The sequence below is a fragment of the Papaver somniferum genome, chromosome 11 (assembly GCF_003573695.1).
Source record: "Papaver somniferum cultivar HN1 chromosome 11, ASM357369v1, whole genome shotgun sequence".
Taxonomy (NCBI): domain Eukaryota; kingdom Viridiplantae; phylum Streptophyta; class Magnoliopsida; order Ranunculales; family Papaveraceae; genus Papaver; species Papaver somniferum.
In genome coordinates this window covers 112,269,024-112,282,864 of record NC_039368.1, presented here as the reverse complement: position 1 = coordinate 112,282,864, position 13,841 = coordinate 112,269,024, and the positions used below count along the sequence as shown (strand labels likewise).

The following is a 13,841-nucleotide window of genomic DNA, read 5'->3' as shown; positions in this document are numbered from 1 at the left end:
TTTTTTTTTTGAAGAAATAACTTTGATCTTTACAACATAGTGACACTTTTGATACATGAACAAAAAGAAAAACATAATTACATGACTCTTAGCAAGAAGTGGCCCTTATCGAATGCATCCGGTCAAATTCTATGGTTGCTTTTCTTAACGTATCCTCCAATTTCTATCCCAGCCAACCAAAGAACAAGATAGTCAAGTCTCATTCAGTATTCTAAAGTGATTGGCAATCTAACTTCCTATCAAACACCTTGAAGATCGAGGCTATACATGTATTGGTAGATCGTGCGCGTGCAAGTTTCTTATCACTATGTGAATTGTGCTAGAATCAGGGTGCCTAAATATCTAGACTATGACTCCTAAAGTTTACATATTTGCACAAGAGTCAACATTTCAAGGTAAATGAGCTCCATTTATTTATTTATTTATTTATTTATTTATTTTTTTAAATTTTTTCAAAAAGAGGGAGTTCTGTTTTCAATTATAACATGTTATCGTGGTATCTACTCTATACCCCCAAACCTAAACTAAACATTGTCCTCAATGTTTCTAATGATAAACATATTCATAACTTGGACAAATCAGAAGAACATGTTGAGTTTTGAGAGAAAGGAAAGAGATTACCCGATTTGACGAAAGAAAGAACCGAACTCCATTGTTCATGGTTAGAATCCAACATATTTCAGCCGCGATCACCATGGAGTAGCAAAATATAAAGAAAACATAAAATTTCACTAAAAACTACCTACCAGATTATATACAAAAAATTCACTATATACATAAAGTCTAAAGAGTTGAGGATCAACCCAAAAGACAAAGTGTTGAAACATAGACAGTTTCAAAACACTAAAATTGGACTGAAATGAGAGCGAAAGTGAAAAACCGGATGAATCACCCCCAAACCTGTAATTTTTAGCAGGTTTACTTTTAAGCACAAAATATTTCCATTTTAGGGGTGCATGATTCACAAGGTCTAACTCAAAATGGACTTTGTTTGGGATGGACAAACATGCATATTCCAACTGTGGCTCCTTAAAAGTATTGTATTTAGATGCAAAATAGTCCAAGAGGACTTGAGAGGCACACAGTTCCAATCCTAGGTTGGAAATCTTCAGAAAAGTTGGTTTAAAATTTTTGTTACAAACCAAATCTAGGTTGGGTGGAATAATCTCAATCTGTGACTTAGGCAAGAAGGTGACATCTAAGTTTCTCACATGCATGAGATCAAAAGTACCAATATTATCAGTCACATCAGCATTTTCTAAATCATAATCAAGTTGTGTAGCATGCTCATCATCACAACACAATTTCACAAGTCCTAATTCAGAATCATGGTTATCCGATATATTCAAATTATCATCAACAGAAGCAATATATTGTGGCTTAAGTATGAAATCAGACACATCAACTATGTTTTCATGCATAGGATCATTAGTATCAACAGAAGATTTACCTAAGTCACGCTCTTCACAGGATAATTGCACAATATCTAAATCAGTATCAACATCACATGCATATGGAATACTAGAAGAAATATCATTCATGAAGGTCGGGGCAGAAAAGCCTAATGTATTTGAAACCAAAGGTTCCACAACATTTTCAGCATAGACATGTTCTTCTAACATAACATTATCATCATCATCATCATCATAGTAATATGCATACTTGTCCCTATTAGCAGTTGTGGTGTCATTAGTCAACTCATGTTCCTCTAGATTAGGTTCATATTCAATATCATACACATGGGAAGGACTAAACATGCTATTTTCAAAGTTCAATTTATCATTACCTATATCATGTGACAATGTCTCAGTTTCCCTAATGGATTCCCATTGACGGGTTTTCTCTGCAATCTCAGCTAAAAATTTCCATGCATCGTCCACAGTTTTATCAAGAAATTCACCATTAAACATACACTCAACCATGACTCGAGATTTAAAGTCTAGTCCCTCATAGAGGATAGCGACAAGTCTCCACTTCTCAAATCCATGGTGTGGACATTCGCTCAACAAATCATTAAAACGTTCAAAATAGTCAAAAACAGTTTCCTCATCCAACTGGACAAAACAATTGATATTTTGACGAATAGCGATGGTCCTATGATGTGGAAAAAATCTTTGGAAAAATTGATTAGTGAGTTGTTCCCAAGTGGTGATTGATTGTGGTCTCAAACCGTAAAACCATGTTTTGGCCTTTTCCTTTAAAGAAAAAGTAAACAAACGCAATTTCAGAGAGTCTTCGGACATATGTTCAGGTTGCATAATCCGGCAAATTTGTTCAAACTCTCTTACATGAGTGTAGGGGTTCTCAGAATCGAACCCTCGAAATTTTGGAAGTATTTGTATCATGCTTGCATTTATTTTAAAAAAGTTATCGGTTTGAGGTAAGACAATACATGATAATGGAGTTTTTATTGTGGGAAACATGTATTCATAGAAGGCATGAGGTTGGCCCACATTTGAAAAAAAGGAAACTAGTGTGACATAAAGCCCACTATTTGGTTGATGAAAATTTTGTTTTTAAAGGCAAGGGGCAAAGCCCATTTTGGTTTTTAAAGATGGGGAGCAAAAATTTGGTTTTTGAAATTAGAAGCAATTTTTTTTTTTTTTTTTTAGCCCAAAATTTAGTTAAGTTTGGTTCACAAAAGAGGCAAGCCCAAAATCCAAAAAGTTAAGTTTAGAGCAAGCCCACTATTAAGAAACTACAAGCCTAACAAACAACTAAATTACAAGCCCAAATAAAGAAAGAAATAAAAATAAAACTAATTATTACAAACCCACAAAAAAAAATAAAAAAAATAAAATAAAAAATAAAATAAAAAATAAAACTAAAATTATTACAATCCCAAATAAAGAAAGAAATAAAATTAAAATTAAAATAATTATTACATGCCCAAAAAGATAATTACAATTACAAGCCCAAAAGAGAATAACAATACAAACCGAAAAAAATTACAAGCCCAAAAAATTTGGGTTTGGGTTTAGGCTTACCTTTTTGGAGGGAAGCCCAGTTGGGCTTTGGTCCCTATTTTTAAGTTGCACAAGCCCAGTTGGGCTTTGGATCTTCCTAAACTTGCTTCAACACTCAAGGCCCAGTTGGGCTTTGGTCTTTCTTCTTTGGCTTGTATTACAGACCAGTTTGGCTTGGGTTCTAGCTGCAGCTTTGGTTCAGCAGGTTTCAGCCTTAGCAGCACAGCATCAAGCCCAGCAGCTCACAGGCTTCAAATTCAGCTAGAACAGCAGGCAGCAAGGGCAGCAACAGGGGTAGTTCAACAGCAACAGGCTGCAACAGCAGCCACAGCAGCTCAGTAGCAGTCTTGGCCTGGCACAAGCAGGAGCACCACAGCAGCTCAGCAGGAGAGCAGGAGTACATCAGCAGAGGCTGGCAGCAGCAACAGGAAGCAGCAGCAGCAACACCTGTTGGCTCAAAAAGAGAAGTAAGTTTCTCTTGAAAAAGAAGTAATGAGGGATCAATACAGCAGTGATATGCAAACTAAGATGCAAACTAATATGCAATATGAAAGATGCTAATGCAAGTTACACTAAGATGCAGTTAACCTAAGATGCAATGCAAAACAGTAAGATGCACAGCAAGTTATGCAAAAACAGCAAACTAAGATACAAGAAAAACTTCAACAAAACAGCAGCCAAGTCCCCGGCAGCGGCGCCAAAAACTTGGTAGGCTTCTAAAAGGTCCTACAAATTATAACCGCAAGTGCACGGTGTCGAAAGTGGCAAATGTGCAAGTACGGGTCGAACCACAGAGACTTGGGTGTGTATTGAAGTGAAGAAACAAGTGACAGTAAACCAAAGAAGCAGTGAATGATAGTGGCAAAGGAACAAAGAAAAATCAGTGGCAATGAATAAGAAAAACTTAACCAAAACAGAACATGGGAGAGAAATTGTGGATGGGAATGAAGTGTATGGATATGGATGAGAATTCTCCTTCACCTAGCTAGTTCACCTTGGTTACATCCCTGTCATGTGGCTAGTTAACTACCTAAAGTCCTTGGATAACCCCTAGCATTGCCTATCTGATTAAAGCATAGGCAATCACAGGTCATTTAGGGTCTAGGTCTCTAACTAATATGGCTTTGTGAATCCCTTAGATTATCACTAACTCCTAGCATTAATGGTCTGTTTTTCTGGCTCTGAGGATTAGTTTGCTCGAAATGCAAACTTAGGTATTTATAGACCAAGGAAGTTTGGACACCAAGGAATTTCCAAAACATATTATTCTCAAGATATGCAATAATTCCCAAATCGGTTTTCATAATTCCTGGAAATGCTTTGTCCAAATATCTATCGAAATCTCACTAGAAAATCTTCAATTAGTAAGTGCACATTACCAATTTTTATTTTCCAGAGATACGCATTTAATCGCTGGTAATTAAAAGCATATAAAACTAAAAACCTTAATTAAAAGATTCTCAATTTATTTCGGTCCAGGATTCTTCTTTAGTTATTAAGGAATATCTTTGAACAATAGAAGGTAAGAATTACTGCACGTATTCAAAGTATGTCGACATCTTTATCTTTGTAAATCCTCTTTCATATTTACGATCTTGGAACCGATTTGCCACACTTCCAAACAAGTTTAGATTTGGTTCATCCGATTTCCAAAAACTATATGTGATTGATCAATATCAATTATCAAATCATTAATCATGGGTTTACGGTTCTACCAAACACAGGGATCGGTTCTACCTCCATATGGTTACTAGGACCGGATACATCAGTTACCAGGATCGGTTACATCAAGTACCAGGACCGGTTATATACCCACGGTATTACTTGTGACCGGTCACACCAGTTACTAGGATCGGTTACACCAATTACTAGGACCGGTTATTACCAATTACAAGGATCGATTATACAACTCTTTTGTGATCGGTCATACCAATTATTAGGATCTGTTACACCAATTACTAGGATCGGTCACACCAATTACAAATACCGATCATACCATCTTAGGTGATTACTTAAGATCGGTTTCACTAATAAAAGTCATACCAATACATAAGTCAGGCATTGTGAGTAGTTTTACCAAGATACATAACAAGTTATGAGCTGTTATACTAATCACACATATTGGTAATCCAAAGATATGCAATGAATAACAATACCAATAAGCCTAGCGATTTCCGTTTCGATTCACAAAACAAGTTTATGAATGTACTCCCTTAAACGAATGTAAACATTGTTTCCTAGGATGAAATCTTCACCTTTACCCATACACATAATCACAATAGCATTCGTACGATTATGTCGATGTCTTATATACGAAGTTCAAAAGATAAGCATTATACTTCCTATTGTAATTCCTTAATACTACGTCTATCTACTAGAGTATAATTATCCATAGGTTTGCAGTCATGTTTTCAATGTAGCACGACATGAAAGATACGTTAGGAATGAAACAATTCAAGTCAAATATTACTAACCTCAAGAGAAAGGATGATGTCGTCGATGTAGCTCTTTACTTCTTCACATTCTTCAAGTCTTTGAGTAATACTTGTATGTCTCATAATCCTAATAACTTTCTAGTTTAACCTATACGAAGTTGACTCTAGTACATAATCAAGCGACTCTTAATTGAGTTTTGGTTCACTAAAATATGACAACCAAACTTGACATACCAACGCTTGGTGGGTTCAACCAAGCAATGCTCTAACAGACCCGATATTAATAGCTGAAATCAATGTGAAAAATAAAAACACCTCCACAACAGGTATAAGTTAAAGACGATAAAACTGAATTAACCATTACTAAACGTCAGCATCTAAGCTAACATCGGTATGAATAAAAACACCTCCAGAATGGCAAATCATACCCGATAAGTTTACATTTTCCAGCAGTGACTCATATTTACACCTAGAATATTTTCATTTTTCTGCTATATATCATACTTATGACCGAGAGTTCTTTCCTAGCCGTATACTTTTTTGTTGACAGCTGGGTGGTCATGTTTTCCCAGCCGTATACTGGTGTTACGATTTGGATTTTATGATATGCAATTCCGAAAAAAAAATCAAATTTTGTACGCACTTTACACGATTAAAAGCAACAAAATTGTAATGAGAGTTAAATCAGAGGTATTCTTGATAGGAAACGGGTACCTAACTCAGTTGGTCATCCCCGATAATCAAAGGCTTCATGCACTCCAGGAGATCCCAGGTTCAAGTCCCGATGGCGCAATGTTTCATAATTTGACATGAAAGGTAGAGTTAGTTTGTCCCACTTGCGACATAATCAACCTCTATCTGCTTCGGTCCCCTTGGCTGGTTCCTCATGAGCCTCGCTCATAGGCTAGCACGACAACCCTAATTCAATCGCCAATCTTAATTAGTTAATCACCGTCATTAGCACTACTTAAATCAACAACATATTTAGCAATTAACAAAAGTAGTAGGACAATGAGTTCGGAAGATTGCTATTTGACGACCCTTTCTTATTTTTTTCGGCCCTCCACTAATGTTTCTGCGGATACGCCCAAGCAAACAACAAAAAAGAAAACGCGTTATTATTCCCGCTCTGTTTCTATAATTGAAATAATACAGGTTGTGCGTTTGAATCAATCAATTGGAAATCCGACCTTCGGTTGTTGATTGATATTGATTGATCCTTGGATATTGGTCTTTGGTACCATCCAAGTTATTCCTTGTATTTGATTAGAACTCGCAGTTCCTGCTTGATTAAATCAAATCAAGAAGAGAGATATAAACTTGTCGATATACTTTTAATTGATTGCGTCTTGTTGATTCTCTTAAAAGTATATTCGAGTTTGTTCATACAGATTGTTAAGCGAAATATTGGGTGGTGTTGTTAGACCCCCGCTTTTTCAGTCCCCCTTCTCAAGGAATACACCCTTTGAACGTTCAGGCTTGGCGATGAAACTGGCGATGCTCGAGAACACGTTTCACGATCTCTGAAATTACTGGGAGAGCATGAATACAATCATGTCCTTCGCCTTCAAAAAAATTCGAAGTCTCGAATAGGCAAAACATATACATGGTACAATAACATCGCACCAGGGAGCATTGCCAATTGGTGTGAAATGGTTAATATCTTATGTGTACCATCCCTAAGGGACCCTGAAAATACGAGGGTACCCAAATATACCTCAATCTAAAACTCTTCCACCTATAAGTCCTTTTTCCGAAGGTGATTGTCTATGGACAAAGTTGAGACAATACAACGAATCGGTATTCACACTTTGTGTGATCGTCTATGGATATGAGATCGAGACAATACAACAATCAAAGTGTGATTACTTGATAATAGGTTCGGACATAACCAAACTCTATAGGATTTCTATCAAGTAATTAGGAATTAACGTTTGTGTATTTTACTTCTAATTATAATAAAATAATTATAATTGCGAAAATAGAAAAGTAAAAGACAACAAGATTTTGTTAACGAGGTAACCACATACGCAGAAAAATCCCGGGACCTTGTTAGGACTCATTTTTGTACTTACTATGGTGTTTTATTTATTTGTAGGTATTTTTGGCTAATAAACATTTTTGGAAAAAATTGGCTCGAAAAATTATCGGAAAGCACCCGGAGGACATTTGCTATTCGGACTCTCACTTTGGATAAGGGGTAACCTAATTACTAAAGGGCATCCCATTTCCAGGCAGTTGCTAATCGCACCCCTACTCTGGATAAGGGGCAACCATCTTCAACATTCAAAAACCAGGATTTTGGCGGGAAAAAAGTGCAGTTAAAGAACAGTTTTGGCAATCGTGATTTGGAGGAGTTTGAGGTCAATTAAACCTCTGATTTTCATAGGATAGACTCCTTATGGGTCTAGGAATCTGATATGGGTGTTTAAATCGATTAGACTGGGCTCAATCGACAAATTTTTCTCACAACAGAAAATATGGAAAGTCACGTGTATGACCTGTTTTAGGGAATTTTAGAGAGATTAAAACGCTGTAAACCTTCCCAAAGATTTGTATCTATCTAAGGAAGAGTTTAGAATAAAAAGGAAAGCTCAGAAACGCGTAAAAATCCTAAAACAAGAAATTGCTGCAACTTGGCCGTGAAGAGAAAGAAAGAGATTTTGGAAGATTTCGGAGAGATTTAATCGGTATTTTGATATAAATAGATGTCTTGGGTCATATAGAAGAGGTTTCGTGAGTTTGGGAACCTAAGGAGAGCCAGAGAAGAAGAAACCAGAGCTTTACCAAACTCTGTTTCTGCTGTTGCTGCTGCTGCTGAAGAAGAAGAACGCGAAGAACATTGACGCTCGGTAAACAGTCGCAGAACAGTGTCGGTTTTTAACAGCTGAAGAACATTAAGCTGTTCAGGGCGGTCTTATTTTAGGGTCTTAAAATCAGCGATAAAGTAACAATTTGTCTGTAACAGTTCCATTGTAACAGCTGTTTTGCAACACCAATACACTGTTGCAAATAGTCTGTGTTATTACTTTTCACTCTTTTAATCATCTTTTGATCAACAAACACATATTTTGAGATCATGATTAATATGAGAAGCTAAACCCCATTGTTGAGGCGATAGAGGAAGCTATTTTTCCAACAAAAAGTGGTATATTCTATTTTATCTTTTTATTTGCAATAATTATATGATTATTTTCCTTGAACTATTATTGAATATGATTTTTATTTGAGTGATTGTGATCTATTTTGATGGAGTATGCTTAGTTTTACGACCTTTGATGCATCATACTTGGTATTTACAATTATTACTAACCTCAAGAGAAAGGATGATGTCGTCGATGTAGCTCTTTACTTCTTCATATTCTTCAAGTCTTTGAGTAATACTTGTATGTATCATAACCCTAATAACTTTCTAGTTTAACCTATACGAAGTTGACTCTAGTACATAATCAAGCGACTCTTAATTGAGTTTTGGTTCACTAAAATATGACAACCAAACTTGACATACCAACGCTTGGTGGGTTCAACCAAGCAATGCTCTAACAGACCCGATATTAATAGCTGAAATCAATGTGAAAAATAAAAACACCTCCACAACGGGTATAAGTTAAAGACGATAAAACTGAATTAACCATTACTAAACGTCAGCATCTAAGCTAACATCGATATGAATAAAAACACCTCCAGAATGGCAAATCATACCCGATAAGTTTACATTTTCCAGCAGTGACTCATATTTACACCTAGAATATTTTCATTTTTCAGCTATATATCATACTTATGACCGAGAGTTCTTTCCTAGCCGTAGACTTTTTTGTTGACAGCTGGGTGGTCATGTTTTCCCAGCCGTATACTGGTGTTACGATTTGAATTTTATGATATGCAATTCCGAAAAAAAAATCAAATTTTGTACGCACTTTACACGATTAAAAGCAACAAAATTGTAATGAGAGTTAAATCAGAGGTATTCTTGATAGGAAACGAGTACCTAACTCAGCTGGTCATCCCCGATAATCAAAGGCTTCATGCACTCCAGGAGATCCCAGGTTCAAGTCCCGATGGCGCAATGTTTCATAATTTGACATGAAAGGTAGAGTTAGTTTGTCCCACTTGCGACATAATCAACCTCTATCTGCTTCGGTCCTCTTGGCTGGTTCCTCATGAGCCTCGCTCATAGACTAGCACCACAACCCTAATTCAATCGCCAATCTTAATTAGTTAATCACCGTCATTAGCACTACTTAAATCAACAACATATTTAGCAATTAACAAAAGTAGTAGGACAATGAGTTCGGAAGATTGCTATTTGACGACCCTTTCTTATTTTTTTCGGCCCTCCACTAATGTTTCTGCGGATACGCCCAAGCAAACAACAAAAAAGAAAACGCGTTATTATTCCCGCTCTGTTTCTATAAACTAGACTTTCCATTCCTGCATCATCATCTCCTTCTATAAAACTTCATTCACTAGAGTTTCCATTCTTGTATCATCATCTCTGCAGTTACAGTATCATCAAATCTTTCCCGCTCTGTTTCTATAAAGATTAGACTCTCCTTTCCTGTATCAACAACAACATCTCTGCGGTTGCACTATCATCCCTACCATCAAATCTTCAATTTTGGGCTTAATCTCGATTGTAGTTATGGGTAAGAGAAGGATTGAGATGAAGAAGATTGAAGATAGGCAGAAAAGAAATGTGTGCTTCACTAAGAGACGCCACGGCCTATTCAATAAAGCCGCTGATTTGTGCCGTCTTACCGGTGCTGACATTTCTCTGTTAGTAATCTCTCCTGGTGGTAACCCCTACACTTTTTCTTCTTCTTCTATTTCTTGGAATGATTTAAATTCTAGGTTAAAAAATACCATTAATTTTAAAGAAGTAAAAGTTGCTGATGATGAGAGAACTAGGGTTTCTGATGATGGGTTTTGGTGGAATAACCTAAACCCAGAAGAAATTGATAGTATTGAAAAGTTGACGGCTGTAAGGAATCAATTACTTGATGTGAAAGAGAAGGTTGCACAGAGAAAGCAAGAGTTGCTAGCAGCAGCAGAACCAATTGCTACCTCTACTACTACTAGTACTTGTACTGTTGGAGAGATGGAGGAGGATTCTTCTCTGTTGGAGGATGATTTGGAAAAGTTATTATCAGATGCCTATGATGATGCTCCGAATTGGTTGCCTTCTATTGATGATTCGAGAATGTTATTTGAGGGTTTAGATTATGATGAGAGTTGGTTGCCTGTCTGTTGATGATTTAGAGGTCAATCTGAACTGAATTTTTGAAGGAGTTGGATGGGAATTAAAGTTATTGAACAAACTCTAGTATCTAGTTGTTGTTTATGTTTATTTTGTTGGTACCAAGTTTTTTTGTTATTAGTATAAGTGAGAATCCATGTACTTATTCTTTGTTGCATGTGTAGTTTGTGGCAACATATGAACAGGAACTTCAATTTTGTTGCATTCAGATTTAGTATTTGGTTGTTGGTTTTGTTTATACAAAGTTCTATTGTTGTTAGTACTTGATAAACTGCACTGTTTATTCTTTGATATTGAATCTGGTTAATAATGCATGTGTAATTTGTAGCAACATGAGAACAGGAACTTCAAGTTTTTGCTAAAAAATCTTGTTTCAACAACCATTATGAGTAACTGTTTTTTTGCTTTAATGTACAGCTTGGAATTGACACAGTCCTAGTCCTTGTTGGCCCTGCAATCTTGTTGCTATTAAAACCTGCTAAGGATGCTGAGAAATCCTTCTCTTGCCTCTCCCTTCTTGGAAGCATTCTTCCCTACAAGTAAGGAAACCTCTCCTTTCTTGGAAGCATTCTTCCAGTCTACAAGTAAGGAAAACTTACCTTCTACAGAGCATCATGCATTTCTTTACTTCCTTGTGCATCTTATGATTCTTATCTAATTGGTTATGTGAATTGTGAATCCTAGAGGGAAGTTATTGCTGAATTGAAGGCAGCTGGTGCTTCATGGATTCAGTTTGATGAACCCAAACTAGTGATGCATCTTGATAGTGGGGAGTTGAATGCATTCACTGATGCCTACTCTCAGCTAAAATCTACTCTATCCGGTCTTAATGTTATTGTTGAGACCTACTTCGCCGATCCACTTGCCAAGGCATACAAAACCCTCCACCTGATTAGTTTTGGAATTAGATATGGAAATTAGTTTACTGATTATGGTTCTTGTCTTGTTCAGTGTTCTGACTTATGTACAAGTCTACAGGAATTATATCCTATTCCTCCACCTGACAGAACACAAGAAGATATACCTCTTCTTCAAACTGTACGATCCGCAAAAAGAACAACCGGCACCGCGGTAGGAATTGAGGTTTGAGTTGCCATTTTTTTTTATCAGATAAGATTCAAACGCTGTTTGAGTTGAAACACTTCTATTATTTATAAGGTATATGTGGGGGCACGTTTTGTGAAGGGAAGTGGCAAGCCTATGAAATTCTTAGAAAGCTTAATGAGATGGCTGGATTCTCTCCAGATGAAGAGATTTAACTTTTTGAGGTTTGTTCTTCTTTGATATTTCTGTGACTCGTGTTTGTCTGCTTAGTTTTTTGTTCTGTACTCTAGCCAGAAATGCAAGTTTTAGTTATTTATTGATGCAAGCATCTGATAAGACCTCATCTTTTGATGGTAGGAAATAAAGTTTGAGCCCACAGTTACATGTGAGCACATATACAAGGAATTCACATTCCACACTATCCTTAATGACATCATTAACTTCTGCAAAAAAAAAATTCTTTTTTTTCTCACTGTTAATTTTTGTTTCTATTTTGGCTTATAGTGCCTTTTTTATCTACATCTTTCAGCTTGACGATGGAGACATTATTTGTTTCCAGAAACCCCTTCCAGTCGATACTATGACACAATGTCGTTATCCAGATGTTTATTCTTTTCTAGATTATGTTCTGAATCATTGGGTATATGTGACTCACACTTTCTGGTAATGTTTAAATGTAGATGGTAGGAATTTGGCCAACTATACTATGAGAAGGAAAATAAACCCAGTTGAAGAAGCTTGAGCACATTGATATGCAATAATTGAAAACATTGTTTATTCTGCTGTGTTAGGTTGTATGCTTGAATTATCTGGAGAAACTGAAGGAAGATGATTTCTCTCTAGAGCTGTAAGAACTTTCATGTTCCAAATGTCTGTTGCTGTCTTATTTTTTGAATTTTTTGTTTCTTTCTTGCAGTAACTTATGTGTCTCTTCTTCTTTTTTAAATGTATAAGGTAATAACTTTTGATAATGTCACGGAAATAGTTACTCGGCATCTTGGTTTGGATGACCCAACCAAAATCAAACTTACTCTTCACCGCTGTTGCTCGCAGCAACCCATAGCTCCAGCCATTAAGTACCATGGTTTTGACCACTTGTCTGAGATGTTGATTCACCAAAATCAGGTAATTCATCACTCTGAACCTAGCTTTCTAAGGATTGCTCGATCTTGTCAACTTAACTATTATATTTGAATGCGTCGCTGATACTTCCTTGAAGGGTTTTCCGACAGAAATCTGATATTTTGTATTTCGAAGTCTTGGACATCCCTCCACCACTGTTAGAAGGTTTAAAAACTCTGAATGTTTCTTTTCATCATGAAAAAAAAGATGTGAGTAAGCATATTCCACATTGGTAAGTTACTCTGAATCATGCTCAGTTTGTAATTCTAATTAACTCTGAATGATATGTTTGCAGACTGTCATTCACCGAATTAGTCTTCCAAGCAAAAGTACAGTAAGCAGACGTTCGTATTCCTTAGGTTTTTTGATCAACAATGATCCGTTTATTGTTGGATTATCTTCTAAAATATTGTGCAATCTTGTGAAGTCCAACATCTGACCTTATTCGTCTATTTTCTCCAATTTTCATTCTTACAGATTCTAGAGGAGGAGAAGAACTTGGGTACTTGGGTACTCGGGATTGCTTGGTTTATGTTTATCACTTCACAGAAGATGCATCTGAGATCCAAAAGTGTTCGGTAGTAAAGACTTTAGTCCCAATGTCATTACGAAAACCTGCCATATCTTGATATATGAAAACTTAGCTGCAAAGTCTAACCATATTCTAGATCTTAACTGAGCTGCTAATAACAGACTCAATTTGTGACCTTTCCAAGAAAAAACCTCATGACTGATAGACGCATTTATGTGTCTATTTTGTTCTCAATGTTCTGTATTGTTAGACTCGATTAAATACTTATTGTGTTATTTTACATTTTTGTAGATGTTTTTGGAAAAATAATCTCTTGCGGCGAAATTGGGTCGAAAAGTGGTGTTTTACACCCTAGGATAGAGTACTAAAGACACCCCAGAAATGCACCGGAGGAACCCATAAAAAGTGTTGGAAACACCCCAGAAAAATTACTAAAGGCACCCCAATGGACATGTGTTATTCGGACTCCAGCAACGGATAAGGGG

General features: G+C 36.4%; 2 protein-coding genes and 1 non-coding gene across 3 annotated transcripts; all 3 read left to right on the top strand.

Annotated features, from left to right (window-relative positions):
• The first annotated feature begins 1,980 nt into the window (after window positions 1-1,980).
• On the top strand, window positions 1,981-2,084 carry LOC113325591. The gene has a single exon (XR_003348058.1). It is a non-coding gene; the product is annotated as a small nucleolar RNA R71 (small nucleolar RNA).
• Window positions 2,085-10,043: 7,959 nt separating this feature from the next.
• LOC113324929 (MADS-box transcription factor 51-like) lies at window positions 10,044-11,201 on the top strand. Its single transcript, XM_026573203.1, has 2 exons — window positions 10,044-10,643; window positions 11,076-11,201. Exons 1-2 carry the CDS (start codon window positions 10,044-10,046, stop codon window positions 11,199-11,201), a joined length of 726 nt encoding a protein of 241 aa, XP_026428988.1.
• A 23-nt stretch (window positions 11,202-11,224) lies between these two features.
• LOC113321553 lies at window positions 11,225-13,594 on the top strand. Its single transcript, XM_026569448.1, has 8 exons — window positions 11,225-11,242; window positions 11,345-11,528; window positions 11,610-11,729; window positions 11,817-11,926; window positions 12,383-12,385; window positions 12,494-12,549; window positions 12,657-13,033; window positions 13,120-13,594. The coding sequence occupies exons 2-6, from the start codon at window positions 11,412-11,414 to the stop codon at window positions 12,504-12,506; spliced, it is 363 nt and encodes a 120-aa protein (XP_026425233.1). The 5' UTR covers window positions 11,225-11,242; window positions 11,345-11,411; the 3' UTR covers window positions 12,507-12,549; window positions 12,657-13,033; window positions 13,120-13,594.
• Window positions 13,595-13,841: the final 247 nt, after the last annotated feature.

What these genes read in the sequence shown, in the direction of transcription:
- LOC113324929 (XM_026573203.1), top strand. Translation starts at nt 10,044, where the DNA reads ATGGGTAAGAGAAGGATTGAGATGAAGAAGATTGAAGATAGGCAGAAA. An exon ending in ATGATGAGAGTTGGTTGCCT is followed by an intron (nt 10,644 to 11,075) that starts GTCTGTTGATGA and finishes TTTAATGTACAG; the next exon opens with CTTGGAATTGACACAGTCCT.
- LOC113321553 (XM_026569448.1), top strand. Translation starts at nt 11,412, where the DNA reads ATGCATCTTGATAGTGGGGAGTTGAATGCATTCACTGATGCCTACTCT. An exon ending in TCGCCGATCCACTTGCCAAG is followed by an intron (nt 11,529 to 11,609) that starts GCATACAAAACC and finishes TGTCTTGTTCAG; the next exon opens with TGTTCTGACTTATGTACAAG. An exon ending in AAAGAACAACCGGCACCGCG is followed by an intron (nt 11,730 to 11,816) that starts GTAGGAATTGAG and finishes ATTATTTATAAG; the next exon opens with GTATATGTGGGGGCACGTTT.